This window comes from Centruroides sculpturatus, unplaced genomic scaffold, assembly GCF_000671375.1.
Source record: "Centruroides sculpturatus isolate CEXI.00-Female unplaced genomic scaffold, Cexi_2.0 scaffold13, whole genome shotgun sequence".
Classification (NCBI taxonomy): domain Eukaryota; kingdom Metazoa; phylum Arthropoda; class Arachnida; order Scorpiones; family Buthidae; genus Centruroides; species Centruroides sculpturatus.
Window position 1 is genome coordinate 1,432,766 of NW_019384405.1, and position 17,300 is coordinate 1,450,065.

Here is a 17,300-nt window from a genome sequence, read left to right on the forward strand (position 1 = left end):
CTTTGTAAATACATTATTTGGATTCTGAAGGATAGAACTTAATAACACGTATTAAAAGAATTTTCGATGTTTTAAATAGTATAAAGTTGTGTAGTTGTATGTAAGTCATTTTTAATTAGTATAATATTCAAATAACTGCATTTGAATATTAAGGAGCGTACATAGGGTTACAGTTAGGATTTAATTTCCTCGGTTGTCCCCGTTTAATTTTCAATTAAATAAAAACGCTCGCATATATTTTTCATAGGAGTTATCCTTACACAGAACATAATATAGGATTAAAACAATTTTATAATGCATTTTTTATTAATATAATTCTTCTTTATAGTCTGTTTAAGTATAAAATATGTTCAAAGAATGACCAAAAGAGTTTTCGGATATGATTCCGAACAGTAATGTAATATTTTCTATTTAATTTTTAATTAAATATAAGTGGCCACGGGTATTTTTCTGTGGTGTCTTAGCCTCTTTACGTAGAATATAAAACAGGATCAAGAAGATTTTATGCCACATTTTTTATGGATATAATCCCTTTCTGTAGTCTGAGTATAAAACATGAGGAAAGAGATGCTTGTATCACTCAAACAGTTATGCGATATACCTTTTATCATCAGAATACAAAATCTAATTTATATAAACCAAGGATATAATTAAATATCTTGCATTAAATTCAATATAAATCAAGATTAGTATAAAATTAATCTTAAAAAGAGTAGTATTTATTATTATAATTAAACTTAAATAAACGAATAAGATTGTTTAAAATTTAAAATAATTTCTTATATAATTGAATTAATTTCTTCCCACAGAGATCCTGTGGTTTTAGTTGGATGTGGGCGTAAAACATATGTTGCATATTCAAAATCCAACAGTGTTGATGCTACATATGAATGAATTAAATGTGAATGATAATTATTTATGAATGAACTTTAAGATAGTAAGATAGCTACTTAATTTCTATTGAAAATTAAGATATAAATAGAGCAGATATTTAATTTAATTTTCACTTCACAAAATTCTGAATTTATTTTTTCTCTTGCGAATCCGAGAGGACTTTACACTTCCGAGTTTCAAAACAGGTTTAGTTATTAAATCATTTCGTAGGATAACAAAACAGAAAGAGTTAAGAAAAAAAGTTATTTTTTATATTAAGATTAAATTTCAATAATGATTTGAGAATAATGAATGATTGAAATCAAGTTTATTTTCTTGTTTAACTTATTACTACTGCTTGTTTTATAACTTCCCGCTGTTATGACTGGTATAAATTTTGTAATACGAGTGTATGAAATCTGTGTTTAATTCTCATGATTTTTTATTGGCCATTCAAGCATATATTATATATAAGCAGAATTTTAATTTCCAAAAATTTCTAGGAATACAATCTCAGTAGTTAGAGTTTGATTTATAACAGTATGTGGAAATACCCTATGTGAACTTAGAATTTTCCTAAGCTGGTGCTTAATAGTATATGGATTATGCTCAAATTGTTAATACTAATAGTTCAGAGAGCATAAAAGATTTATTAAAATATAGAACTATTGAGAAAATATATTAAAATCTAGTTGTCTTTGACATGATTATAACAGATAGATAGCTCCAAACTAATATTCAGTTTGCGTAAATAGGTTTTGTCAGATATAAATGTCTTATAGCAAATAATTATAATATTTCCAATAAATGATAAATCCCAAGTACAGTACTTACAGGACATTTGGCTAATTATAGGAGATATAAACCAGTGGTTCCCAAAGTGGGCACTACTGCCCCCTCGGGAGCAGTGAGTAAATCTGGGGGATGAAAATAAGCAAGGAGTGACAAGGGGCACTGGAGGCATGGTCCTGACTGAACAGCGACCATAGGTGAGGCTTCACTGGCACCTTTTCCTTTTCTCCATTAAAACGGGTAAGAAGAAACATTGCTTTTAGTGGTTTCCAGATATAAAGAACAATGTTTAATTAGAACACAAAGTGTGAGGTTCATAGAAAAGTTTTCTAAGAATACTTCTAAGCCTTTCTCACACAAAGGAAAATGGGTTGGGAGGTGTTGGTTATAAGTTTATGGAACCAAGAGATTGGTAGCTTGAAAAAGTTTGGGAATCACCTTAGAAGAAACTTCAATAATGATTAGATGCAATATTGCTCATTGAAGTATCTTCTANGATAATGTTTGACTACATGTAGCTAGGGTTTCTCAGGAATGTCTGTCATGTGCTTGGCCTTTCTTGTCTCCAGATTTGTCATCCATTGACTACTTGTGAGACCAGACGGGGCATCAGCTCTAGCCATCTACACGTATGAGGGATCTTGAGCAACAATTGCAACATTAGTGGGTAAATTTGTTTCAGGATAGTATATGGTGTCTGTATGCCACCATGCTCAACTATATCTCCATACAGCACCATTTTGAGGGTTGGTATAACCCAGTGTGGTAACTCATGGTATCACTCAATGGATCTCTTTTCATATCAGTAAATACAGGATCCTTAGTAATGTTTTTGTATGTAATAATGTTACTTATAAATCACAATTCCTATACATTACTGAAAGTAATGACAATAATGTAAATAGCAAAATTAAAATTATACCTTTAAATTATAATATCATATGCACAGCCTATGTGTATTTGCATTTATTTTTTTGTAATTGTATTATATTTGTAAAATATATAATACCTTTATATTTTTATTGCAATTTGGTAATAATGACAGCTTTGACTGGAATGGATTAAAAGATTTTAAAAGTAAATTAACATAGAGTTTTAGCATTGTAAGGATATTGATACATGTAAGCTTGGCTTACCAAAAAAAATTAACTACAGGGCTATTTGTTATAATTAACTACAGGGCTATTTTTAAAATAATAAATTTCTGCTGAAATGTTAAAATTTTATAGAGAATCCAAATCTGGATATTTATTTATTCTAAATTGTTTAATTTAAAATTAAAAAAAAATAATTACTAATAAGAAATAATGTTTGTACTGGTCTATAATAAATGACGCTGTTATCTAAACAAATTATACCCTATAAAATTGGCAACAAACTTTGCAAAGATCTTTACATGCTGTATTGTAAGTGTGAATTATATTTTGGACATAGACACTCAAATTTGAATAAAATTGTTGTTTGAAGGAGCATTAATAGGTATAAAAATGTCTAGGATATAGTCATATATTCAGTAGATCTCAGCTTTTATAACTTAATTACTAGAAAGCCTTTGTTAAACAAACTATCCTGTTTCTTATAAATCGAATGTTGTAACTTGAGATTAACACTATATGACACTGTACAGTGATTATAAAAACTTAAAAGAACTTAAAAAAAACATACAGTTATAATAGAAAGTAAGAGTTGTGTATAACTTATATATACAGTACTGTATATACAAATAAATGATTTATGATTATTTGCTTTTCAGCTTTCACTTTCTTGACTGTATGAAATGCTTTTCATTTTTGGTTTTATATATACATACTAGCTGTTACCTGCAACTTTGCCCGCGTGGATTTTGCAAGCAAACCCCATTTATATTCAGTATTTCAACAACCATAGTAATTGTTATGTAACACCTACTGCTGAGAATTGCTGAGAATCGCTGAGAATCAAACGAACTATTTTTTGGAACATTTACAATCATTCTATAATCGAACCAATATGCAATAACAAATTTGAATTTAAAACAGTTCGAACATTTGGTTAAAAAATCAAAATATATAAAAATACTTATAACAATATCTGAAATGTTATCAATTTAATACACCTGAGTATGCAATGAAGACTAAACGTAGTTGAAAACAAAAAATCGCATCTAAAATATTACAGTAGAAGCCATTCTTCAGGTTAAGCCTTAATCCTCTTCCTCTCCCCCCACGGGGGAATTTAGAAAAATCCCTTCTTAGTGTGCATTTTCATGACATACCCTAACTGTGTACCAAATTTCACCTCTTTAGTTTCAGCGGTTTGCTCTGGGCAATGATGAATCAATCAGTCAATCACTCAGTCAGTCAGGACAAGTAATTTTATATATTTAGATATTTATTTACAGTATATACACATACTGATTTCCAAAATTAAAGCAACAAACATAAATCAGCAAAGTGCCATCATAAAACATAAGTGTAATGAAATGAGGCACACCTGTGCGACAAAATGTAAAGCATTCTGAAACAATTTTCTGTATACAGCAAAATTGTTTCTGACAATTATCTGCTAGGATTGCTAACTGTGAGGAAGTCTTCTTGATACATCAGTAGCTTATTAGGCATGCCTCAGAGAAGGTATTTGGATGATTAATTCAATGGAGGGGTTGTTCATTTCTGTGTTTTTGCCATATACGTTTGTGTGTGTTGCTTTAATTTCGAACACGAGCATATATATTATGCCATGATTTCATAGAATTTCAAGTTAGAACTTTTGTTAAGTCATAAACATAAATTTAAAGTTAAAATTGTAATTTATGGAAACATGTTATGTAAAGATTAGATATGAAATATATGATAGCTATTACATAAGATAAATTGAAAAAGAATTAATGTTGTAATTTTTGTGTCTGAGTTAAATAAAGCAATTTAATAAAATCCAAGATAGGATAATGTTTAAATACTTGAAAAAACATTTCTTTAAATACAATTCTGGTCTCATTTTTCATTTTCACAAATGGCTCCTTTGATAAGTCTGCTTCAGTTCTGTTAATGTTCTACATTGGAATGTCTGCTTATGTAATGGCATGTCTTCTAAGATATGTTAATTATTTTTAAATGTTGAAAACAATATAATGGTGTTTTCTGTGGCTATGTATTTTCTAAAGTCCAGTGATNATAATAGTTTTCAAATTATTTAGGAATGGGTTACAGCAACTGCTATTCGAATTACATTGGATAGAATGAATACTTTTGGTGATGAAATTTTTGGAGATCCGAAAGTTTTGAAATCCTATTATTATGCGATTTCAGATTTTGCGGTTGGAGGAAGGTAAGAAATCAAAAATTCAAAATTTAATTTTTTTAAAGTATATTTTATGATAATATATCAATAATTTGCATTTTATAACTTTTTTTAAAGTAAGAATTTTGCCGTAGACATTTGTAAAGCATTAATATTTATTTTAAATAATAAAAGTATAATTTCATTTATACTTTTATATAAATTTAAGCTTTTTAATTTATTGAAGAGTATAATTTATATCAAAAGTATATATATATTGATGACGCTTTGCATACAACATCAAGAAATGAAGTTTCAATAAAGAAAAAAAATTGTACTGTAAATGATTACAGCTATTGTCCAATTGCAAGCCAGGTAATTTCACTAAAGTACTGTTAAAATTGCTACATCCATATCCTATAAAAAGACTTGCAGAGGCTCAATTTGTTCAGAAATTTCAGTGTATCTATTGTCTTTGAATGCCAGGTATGCCTGTACAATGCAGTCAAAGACATTAGGCATAGCTAATTGAATTTAGGAAGGCTATGTTGTCAAGCTGAAGGAAACAGGATTGCTGGTTAGTTGAATTGACTATTATTTGGGCATTATGACCTGACTGAAGAGGTGTTGGGGTATTGGACTTGTGGAAGTTGGCAGATTCTGGACATCCTAGATAGACTACTAGGAAAGATGATCATCTTATCATGAGACTAGTACAAACAGCTGCATGAACATTTTTGTTTACCATTCATAGATGAATGGAAACTTCACTAACAGAACCTTGTCTCCTCCTGTACCATAGGCAGGCAACTGTCAGAAGCAAATTTGCATGCATGACAACTACATATCCTGCTTTTAGCACCTCAACATCAGTTTCATTTGCAGTGGTGCCATGACAGAGAAGTATGGACTGATAACATGTCATCTTTAATGAGAAATACAAATCCTAGTTCTGTTTGGGAATGGATGACTACCACATTAGTGTATGAAGGACAACTAGTGAGTGCTTGCCATTAGTGTTGAGTGGCATATTATCTCCACTGTTGGCTGCTGGTTTGGAGAGCTATTTCACCTGACAGTTGGTCCCCGTAATAATTGTATAAGGGTATATTGCTTTAAATTGAATACTTTTTCTGTTATCCACAATGTAGAAGAATTCTATAAGCATTACAATATATTTTAAATTGTACTGTTGTTTTACAGGAAATTGTCTCTTTGTTATGATGTTGTAATCACTTATTACCATTTGCAGTTCAGGAAATCCTGCACTGTCAAGCATCATGCATAAATTATCTTGCTGAAAAGGCAAACAGCCATTTTTCAGCAAGATAATGTTTGACTACATGTAGCTAGGGTTTCTCAGGAATGTCTGTCATGTGCTTGGCCTTTCTTGTCTCCAGATTTGTCATCCATTGACTACTTGTGAGACCAGACGGGGCATCAGCTCTAGCCATCTACACGTATGAGGGATCTTGAGCAACAATTGCAACATTAGTGGGTAAATTTGTTTCAGGATAGTATATGGTGTCTGTATGCCACCATGCTCAACTATATCTCCATACAGCACCATTTTGAGGGTTGGTATAACCCAGTGTGGTAACTCATGGTATCACTCAATGGATCTCTTTTCATATCAGTAAATACAGGATCCTTAGTAATGTTTTTGTATGTAATAATGTTACTTATAAATCACAATTCCTATACATTACTGAAAGTAATGACAATAATGTAAATAGCAAAATTAAAATTATACCTTTAAATTATAATATCATATGCACAGCCTATGTGTATTTGCATTTATTTTTTTGTAATTGTATTATATTTGTAAAATATATAATACCTTTATATTTTTATTGCAATTTGGTAATAATGACAGCTTTGACTGGAATGGATTAAAAGATTTTAAAAGTAAATTAACATAGAGTTTTAGCATTGTAAGGATATTGATACATGTAAGCTTGGCTTACCAAAAAAAATTAACTACAGGGCTATTTGTTATAATTAACTACAGGGCTATTTTTAAAATAATAAATTTCTGCTGAAATGTTAAAATTTTATAGAGAATTATTTTGGTATCATCCTCTCTGATGGTGTCATCTGATCTATCCATATTCCACACATCTCAAGTGATGCTGCTGTCACTACATGCATCCAGGCAAGATACTAAAGGTTTCTTTAAATTGTACACCTTTTCTGTTATCCACAATGTAGAAGAATTCTATAAGCATTACAATATATTTTAAATTGTACTGTTGTTTTACAGGAAATTGTCCCTTTGTTATGATGTTGTAATCACTTATTACCATTATCATTATATTTTATACTGATAAAGTGTCATTCAATTCTAATACCTCCTTGGTGCATAATGTTTTTGATCAGTGAGAGTATCTAGATTAGTTGATCTTGTTACCAATGTACCCATTCACAATGACCAAAATTTAGATTAGTTATACAGCTGAATATCAGCAAACAAACTTATAGTAAAGTAACCCAATTTAATCTGGCAATCGTTTGGCATATAACTGATGTAAGCTTTTATATTGCAGTTAAATTATTCTTCAGAAAATTGTTCTGAGTACAACTGCTCTTAAGCTTGCCATTTTTATTCTTGGAGACTTCTTAGATGTTGGACTCATATCCATGGTTCAGTAATATCTAAGTCATATGATCTAGCTGTCCAGTATTTATTAATATGGCTTAAGAAGTTAGTATCAGATTTATTTAATAAAAATCCAATCCAGTTTTTATTTCATATCATGGAATAATCAGACTTAAAATTTATTTTACAATGTGTAATATCTGAAAACAGTACAAGTTAATGTTAATATTTACTGGCATGTGTAATATACTTTAGTATATTTTTAGCCAGAATTAAAATGGAGTATTTAAATATGTAACAAATCAAAATTTAGTTTCATTTAATACTCTTCACTAAATTAATAAGTTCATCCTGTATAATGATTATTTATTTTATTTTCAGATGTAAATGTAATGGTCATGCTAGCGAATGTGTTCTAAGCCCTGATTATGGTCATAACTATGAAAGACGCTTAGTATGCCGCTGTGAACATAATACAGATGGACCAGACTGTGAAAAATGCAAACCATTTTATAATGATCAGCCTTGGGGAAGAGCAAATGAAAATGAAACTCACGAATGTAAACGTATGTAATATTTTTTATTTTGTTAGTTTTTTATAATAGAGATCTTGATCGATTTCCATTAAAGTGAAAAAAATCGTTTGTTTTTTCTATTAAATTTTTATTTTTGACATTTAACAAAAATACAAACTTATGCCAAAATTGCAAAATTCTATTAAAAACTTTTAATAATCGAAAACAAATAAAAGTTTGATTGTTTTGAGGTGTTAACACAATTAATTTAATGCAGTTAGTTAAATTAAGTAAAATTAATAACACATACTTTGATAAACTCATTATATTTCCAACAGTTGATTTAATAAAAAGTAAGAGAGGTCGTAAAGTGTCTGTGCACATTGTCTATGTCTGTGCATGAAATGGAGACACAGACTGGTTTATCTCCATTTCATATAAGAATTTTTTACAAGATTTTTTCCATGTTATTCTGGACTTTATCTTTTTTACTGACAAGTGGAAATCATTAGTCTTCGATAGCTATTTTTGTATGTTAAAAGGCAAAGTTGTAAAATTTTTTCTTTTACAATGTTTCAAAGCAAATTACCACATATTAGATTTGAATTCAGATGAGGCTACACTATAATAGATCCACTCTATCCAATCTGTTGTTCATTGAACTTGTTATCAAGCTATTCTCTAACTGGGAGATCTAGGACATAACTTCATTCTTAGATATTTTGTAGTCACTATACAATATTTTGAATTAAAACTTGTTTCAGACAGAAATAACAGATATAAAAAAAGTATGCAATTTTTCTGGCAGTAGGCCATATTTTTGAAATCCTTTACTTTGAGACAACATATCCATCAAAATTAATGGTAAAATCATTTCAAATCATTGTTTGGGTCTTTAAAATCTTGGCTAAATTGCAAAGTTTTTCAAACTTACATTGCGTTGTCGAACCTTCTACTACCAATTCATTTTATTGGTATAATTTCTTAACAACCTGTATAAAGTGCTGATACAAGTTATTTGAACATGTCTGCTACTTTTTCCTACAAATTAGAGTTGACTTTTCTGATTATTTTATATATAAATTTTCAATATTTTCCAGTTTTCATGTTATTATTATACTCTCATTTATAATTTTTATCAATAGCATGTAACTGTAATGGAAGATCTGAAAAATGCTATTTTGACAAAACTTTATGGCAACTTACTGGAAGTGGAGGTCATTGTATTGAGTGTAGAGATAATACAGATGGTCCAAATTGTGAGCGATGTAAAGAAAATTACTACGAGCAACAAAACGGACAATGTGTTCCTTGTAATTGTGATCTTACCGGTAAGAATTATTTTAAATTACATTTAAAATTNAAGAAAAAAAAAAGGGTAGCTCGAAATTATTTATAGATAATATTTACAAAGATTAACCTTTATTTATATATATAGGCTATATTTAAAAATTCTCTCCAGAGATCTTCATCAGCTAATGATGAAGCATCCTTTAATGGTTTATTATTAAAGATAAACTAGACCTTGCCAACTTTTTGTTAATGGAACAATAAATGAAACAATGCATCTTCCGAAAGGGTAGAGACAGAGATTCGTATTCAAATCATGTCAATTTATATCAATTTATTTATTCACTGGCTCAAATCTAGTCTGCATACAGGAGCTAGAATCTGACGTTTGACTTATGGATAGTCTAAGTCAATTTTTCTCCAAACATTTTATTTGCTTCCCCTTTCAGAAAATCCGTTTTACTCTCCTTTCTCCTACTGCTAATGTAACTGTAAACAGATTTTCCCCCTACCCATTTGGATATATTTTTATTTTCATATATCCAGAAGAATTATCATCAGATTATGAAAACATATATTACGTTTTTTTTTTCTTTTTTTTTTCTAAAGTCTTCTCTGAAATATTTTTGAGAGAATAAAATTCCCAATCACAAGAGATTTAAAAAAACTCGAATTTCAACACGTTTAGTCTGCCACAGTGTTTCTAAAATTGAGGGTCGATCCCTCGAGAGCGAGATACTTAAAGAGGAGACGAATAATGGATTTTTCAGGCCAAAAAGTTTGGAGACACTGGCCAAAAGCATCGATGGAAATTCAAAGAATCTGAATATAAAACGAACTTGTTAGAAAGAAAGGGGGAGAAAAATGCTGTGTTCATTGTATTAACGGGATGGTTCAGACACGATGAGCAACATCACACAGAAACCACCCTTATTTGTAATAGAAAAAAAGGAAACTGTTTCTTGGAGGGTTTAGCTTGTAACCATCCTTCCATTTGTGAAACTTCATGCTAGATTTTAAAGAGCGTGTAGACTGTAAATCAGAATTGCAAAGTTTTTACTGTGTCTACAAACTTATGTCGTATGTAAATTCGTTAGAAATATTGGATTTTATTCAAAATTAAATCGTATTAATCTTGTTATAAAGAACAAAATTACGATGTAAAATTACGTATAAAACGGTGGTTAACACGTAAAGAAATTAACCTTTTATTCAAAGAAAAGAGCTAGCTCAAGCTATGAACTAAGCTAATTGTGTTCTGTGATTATTCTCTATTTAATTTATTACACAGACTTAAAATTTTTAATGTAATTTAAATTTTACATGCAATAGATTTTAGTGTATATAATTATATTTTTGTAGATTGCATGTGTTTTAGAGATTCCCTGAAATGTGCATGTTCTACAACTCCTGGAATGTAGATAAAATTACAACATTTTTTTCAGTTTTAGCAATATTTGAGTATAGATAGCAGAATAGCCTGTTCTTTTACAATGTCTAAAGGTAGAATTTACGTACCGTATTTATTCTATTATAAGCCGATACTGATTGTAAGCTAACCCCAGGAAATCAACAACAAAAACAAATAAAAAATGAAAATTTATTAATCAAGTGTAAGGAATAAATTTTACTCTATTTACTTGTTCAGTTGCTGTCATCAGATAACTCTGATTCATCATCACTTGATTCTTTGTCGCTATCTTTGTACAAAGCGTCTGAACTCAATTGAGGTCGAGATTGAACTCTTTTTAAACGTACCAGCGATAACTTCTCTAGACATACTTTTCCACACATGCACACAAAATTCACAGAAACTTATCTGTGGTGGCTTCTGGCGATATTTTACTGAACTTTTGACTGAGTCGGTAAAGAGCATTACTTACTTTACTGACCATATTAATTAATGATACCGATTCTAAACCAAGGAACATTTTTGGAACAATGAAAAAATTAAACAAAGGTCAGCTTACAAGTGGATAAATACAATAACTTTATCTTTAGTTTAAACATTTCAAGTGATTAAAGAAGTGGAAAAGAAAGTAAAAACACAATATTGCCAAAGTGCATGGAATATTGACTAATACTAGAAACTTACAGAAAACTATTTTAATTTTCAAAATGGATTATTGAACTTTTGAAAATTCTAATCCCAATAGATGTGAAGTGTTGAGTGTATTAATAATTTGTATATAAATATAAAACTTAAAAAAGAAAATGATTACACAAATAGGTTCACGCAATTTACAATGTAACAATCAGGGACAGTGTTTGTGTAAACCAGGTGTAACGGGTAAACAATGCGATCATTGTGCAGCAAATTACTACGATTTTACTTCACAAGGTTGTAGGTAATATTCAGTTACATAGTTTCATACTTGTAATTTATTTAGTGTAATTTCTATAGGAATATAATATTTGATAAATTTAATTCATTACTTTTCTTAGACCGTGCGGTTGCAATATAGCAGGTAGTATTGGAAATAATCCAACCTGTGATCCCGTTACTGGTGTTTGTCAATGTAAAGACAATGTTGAAGGTCAAAGATGCGAAAGGTAATTCTTTTTTAAAAATTTAATGATACAAAGAAATATAATGGAAATATTAGTTTTATATAAAGTATTAAATATTAAAATATAAGAAGAAAAACTTAAAAAAAGTGTAGTCTCTCTTAATTTTAATCATATGATAACATTGCTATTTTACTTAGAATGTCTGCGAATGGAGAGAAATTTAAAACAAATTATTAATTATTACATAAATTTCAAGAAAAAAGTTGGCATAAGCATTTTGACATTTGACTATTCAGCACATTATAAGTTTTCAATGTAACTCACCTCATTAAATTATTATTTTATCTCATATTGAACTTTCTTAAATGTTTTTATATTCTTCCATCATTAAGACAAATAATTTAAATTAATTATGGTAGTAAAACAAAACAATTTGGTAAATAAAATTAATTTTCAAAAATAAAAACTAATTTAAAAATTTTCTTAGGTGTAAACCTGGCTTTTTTGATTTGAAAACAATTAACGAGTTTGGTTGTTTGCCGTGTTTCTGCTTTGGACATTCTTCACTTTGTCGAAGTGCGCCCGGTTACTCTTCTGTTCTTATCGAAAGTACATATGCGAGAGGTAAAAACAAATATATTTCTGACTTAAAATATTAAGCAGTAGTTTATGAGAAAAATATGTATAAAATTTTATTTTGTTTTTAGTTTTAAAATTATATTTGAAATTTTTTTTATAATAATTCTATTAATCTATAATAATTTCTGTAATAATATATAATATTTTGTATATTCTATAATATATATATATTTCTATAAAATTCTATTCTATAATAAATCTGCTTTTTTATTTTGCATCTTTCGGATTTAAATATCAGATAAGGTAAATTATATGTATTTTAACATTATGCATACATAGTTTATTTGTGAAAGTGAAAGTAATTAGACTAATTTTTTAAAATATATTGTTATAAAACAGCCCTTTTGAAACTTACTTTGTTATTTGTATTCTGAATAATTGTGAAATAATGAAAGGTTGATTCTATTGTAAATGTAATACAAGAATATCTAGCAGTGTTATGCTATCAAATTTTATGTTGACTTCACAAGAGTGTGACAGATATATCTGACCTGTTACTTATGATTTTTCCTTCTCTCTCTTCTCTAAATTGAAGAAGCGCCCAAAAGAACACCTTTTTTTTGGTAATCGGAAGCATGCGAAGAAGCATAACCATTGCATTGAGGGATCTCGCAGGAGAATATTCACAGAAATGCCTTCAGAGGTGAAAGAATTTATGAGACAGCATGTCACTTTTGAAGGAAAAAAGGTTAAAACAATGACTTTTACAATAAAATTTTCTTTAATATCAGTCTGATTACTTTCACAGCAGTCTTTATGTACGTTAACATTGAAAAGTATTTTAATATAGTTTAATATTCTGTATATAGTATTTAATAAATAATATTTTTAATTAGATAGTGAAAGATGGCATGCAATTGATTACTATGGAAGAGAAGTTCCTATTGCATACAATGCCATTGAACAGCTTATAAGTATTAATTCTCTGGGAAGTGAAACTGTCTACTTTTCAGCACCAGGTATGTAAGCATATAAAGATTTCTAATTATTATAATCGTATATTCCTATAATCAAGATTACAGAAATTGGGTTAATAAGGAAAAACAATCTTGAGGATAATGATGGGACTGAATTTTCCTTATCAAATGTGTTTAATGAACATCTTTCAAACTAGCAAAATTTTTAATATAGGTGACTGTTTTTGGCTTTAAACTCGGTCATTTTCAGGCTATGTCATTCTATCTGGAAAACATTTAAATTTTTGCCTTTTATTATGGAATGATGTAGCGTAATGATGACTGAGTTTTAAAATTTGCATTAAAAATCTGATTGTTAATTAATTGTGTAGTTGTTAATTTTAATTCAAAATTTTTTAAAATCAATTAACAGAATATTAATTATTTTTTTTCAAACTATTTATTTAGCAAGATTTCTTGGTGATCAGAGAGCGTCATACAATCAATTCTTAAGTTTTGTTTTGAGAATTGGTGAAGAGGGACCTCAAGTTACTGTTGAAGATATTGTATTGGAAGGATCAGGATTATCGATATCTACACCAATTTTTGGTCAAGGAAATCCACTTCCCACTATTTACAATCAACATTTTAAATTCCGCCTTCACGAACATACGGAATATGGATGGAATCCACGTCTTAGTGCTTTAGATTTTATCAGTTTGCTATCTAATGTGACTAGAATTAAAATAAAAGGAAATTATGTTCCTGGAGGTATGTTGAACAGTTTAAATATTTACTGTGTAATTGAATATTTGAATACTTATAAAAAATAACAAATATTTTATAAAAATTAATTATGCTATTGTCAAATATTTCAAATCAATTAAATCTTGTTTTGTTTTTAATTTTAAGCTCAAATTCAATCTAATAATACAAAACTTTATAATTGATATTCAACTCTTAACATTTAACAAGTTGCTGTAAATTGTTTGCATATTTTTTCACTACTTCCTTATATTATTATACTATTAATGTCCAAGAAACTTGATAAAATACCAATATATTGTGAGTATAATATGTGAATGTAGTTCATCAGCAAAGGCAGGATCAAGAAGTTAGACAAAACACTAACAGGAACATCTGATATATAAACAAAATGAAAAAAATTTATTCTTATCGGATTTACACTTACAGTATTTTTTTTTACTGGGATTCCAGCTACGGTCGGTGACGAGCAATTGTTTCCTTCCCATTTTTCTCGCGTTGTGATAATTTGATGTTAACCTGAAGTTACAAAAATAAAAGCCGTTCATGTGTTACAATAATTAGAAACTAAGTGTAGCTATAGAACTATCTTAAAATCTAAAACAAGAAGATCTAGAATAGGACACACAAAGAGAATAGAGATAAATTATAGAAATACCCAGGATATTTTTTTCCATTGGGATGATACATTTACTTTCCAATGAAGAGTGGAGTCCACAACGAAGTCTTCATATAAAGTTCCACTTCTTTCTTTAGGTGCAATAGTTCTCTGATCAAAATTTAATAATTCAGTGATTTGATTTGTAAATGAAAATGTCACAGAATAAAGATTCATTTTGTAAACTTAATTTTTTTTCTCTCCAGGAACTGGTTTTCTTGATGATGTTAGATTAGAGTCTGCTCAGAGATCCCCATTTGGACAAGAAGTAACTTGGATTGAAATGTGCACTTGTCTCGAAGGTTATGTCGGACAGTTCTGCGAATCGTGCGCACCTGGTTATCGTCATGATCCTCCTGGCGGTGGTCATTTCGCTAGATGCGTTAAATGTAATTGTCACAATCATGCTGAATACTGTGATCCTGAAACTGGTAAGATATAAATATTTAATTTATAAATTTTAGATTAATATTTGAAAATGTCTTAAACTTATATAATGTGGGGAAATTAAATATTATATAGAACCTTTGAATATTATTTTAAAATATAAATAAAAACTTCTTTTTAAAATATTGATAAAATTATTATTTATGTTTATAGTTCAGTGTATAATAAGTATCAATATAACAAACATTGAGAAACCCAATATGTATATAGAAATATCATCAAATGATCACCTAAATAATTGGGCTATAAATTCTAAATTATTTAATAAATTATTAAAATTATAATTATTAATTTAATTAAGAGATGGCACCTAATATCTATCTCTAGTAGCAAATTACTTAGTGTTAATTATTAAAATTAGAAGAGTTATAACCCGATTATTTAGATAATCATTTGGTGATGTTTCAGTGTATAATTCAATATATAATGATGTTCTCTCATAAATAATTGATAAAAATAACATAAATATGTATCTTATTAATGGTGATGATGAAGTAAACAATCTCAAGAACAGTTTCTTTGAAGAAGTTTATATAATAAAGGAATTTAATGAAGCAAAACTTAATTTAAATCCTGTTTTATTTGATCATAATGTAGATTACTGTATTATTTTATATATAAAGAAAGCACTTCAACTCACTGAAAATCAACAGATGAGTCGCATGCTTTACAAACAATCTGTTGAGAGAAAAATGATAAACACAAAACTCGAGATAATTTTTAGCACATAAGTACTAGTGTCATGTTTTCCAGCTTATTGCTACAAAATCATTTTTAATCAACAGAAAACAATTATTTTCATTTTAATATTGTATGTTTAAAGATTCATCAATGAGATTTTGTCTTAAAATTACTCAAATAAGTCAAAAAATTAAGGAATACTTTTGCTTTTATTACTTAAAGCACCTTCAGATCAGTTTTAAAGAAAAAGAATTGTTAATAAATCTAAGTGTACATGATATTGAATCTTTTTTGCTAAAAATATATGAGATGTGATCACTCATTGTTATCTGGATGATGAAACATTTCTGTCAAATTGAATCCATTATTAGATACTAGGAATTTTGCACGTTCAGACTATTTTTTTTCCTTAAACTTTTTTTAGATTAACTGTTATGGAAGTTAATATATATAAAATTTATTCAGATCTAAATTTTAATTCAAAACAGTTTCATTTTCAACAATTAATATGAATTTCTCCAAAAGAAATTAAAGATTTGTTACAGTGGAACTTGTGATAAAATGGTATTAATGAGGAACATAAAGATAAAGTTAATCTCGTCATTATATCTTAAAGGCAAAAAGATGTACAGGTAATGGGTATACAGATCTCAACATGGGATCTTGAATAGAAAATCTCTTAGCACTTCTATTCAAATATATCCAATCAGCACATTTACATCACAAACAGATGTTAAAACTAGCCCACTTGTTACATTACACATCCTTTTTTAAATATAATAAAACATACCTCCAGAAATGGGAACCACCTGTGGACAGTTCCTTTTCAGAGGACTTATATGAATTGGTAGTCAGACAACTGGAAAACAAAATTTTAATGGAGTTTCTACTGAATTTTATACTATACACCAGAGTACAGTATATTGACAATATCTTGATCATATGGAAATCAAACCCAAATAGAAATAGATTTCAAATAATTCTTATATTATTTTATACATAATATAAAATAAATGTACATTTCCAAGGAATAAAAATATTACAGATAACCTATATATTGATATATCTTAGGTCGTTGCATTTGCCAGCATAATACTGCTGGTGATAGCTGTGATCGATGTGCACCTGGTTATTATGGTAATGCTCTTCAAGGGACACCAGATGATTGTCAGCATTGTCCTTGTCCAGATAGAGGAGCGTGTGTTATTCTTCCGGATGATCAAGTTGCATGTCTTCAATGCCCTCAGGGTTATACGGGTAAGTAATTCTGTATCGTTTCATTTGAAATATTAATATTTTACATGCAAAATTTATATATATATAAGATTAAAATTATGAATACTGAGAATTTTTTAAATGGAAAGAAAGGAAGAATT

At 28.8% G+C, this 17,300-nt stretch overlaps 1 protein-coding gene across 1 annotated transcript in view; it reads left to right on the forward strand.

The window, feature by feature from the left end:
• The window catches only part of LOC111618838 (laminin subunit gamma-1-like), a 57,537-nt gene that overhangs the window by 13,900 nt on the left and 26,337 nt on the right, over positions 1-17,300 (forward strand). Inside the window, exons 3-12 of the mRNA XM_023360437.1 lie at positions 4,841-4,971; positions 7,904-8,088; positions 9,183-9,368; positions 11,558-11,675; positions 11,773-11,880; positions 12,326-12,462; positions 13,314-13,436; positions 13,842-14,144; positions 15,003-15,227; positions 16,996-17,181. Of these exons, the coding sequence (XP_023216205.1) occupies positions 4,841-4,971; positions 7,904-8,088; positions 9,183-9,368; positions 11,558-11,675; positions 11,773-11,880; positions 12,326-12,462; positions 13,314-13,436; positions 13,842-14,144; positions 15,003-15,227; positions 16,996-17,181 (1,702 nt within the window). The remainder of the gene's footprint in view (positions 1-4,840; positions 4,972-7,903; positions 8,089-9,182; positions 9,369-11,557; positions 11,676-11,772; positions 11,881-12,325; positions 12,463-13,313; positions 13,437-13,841; positions 14,145-15,002; positions 15,228-16,995; positions 17,182-17,300) is intronic.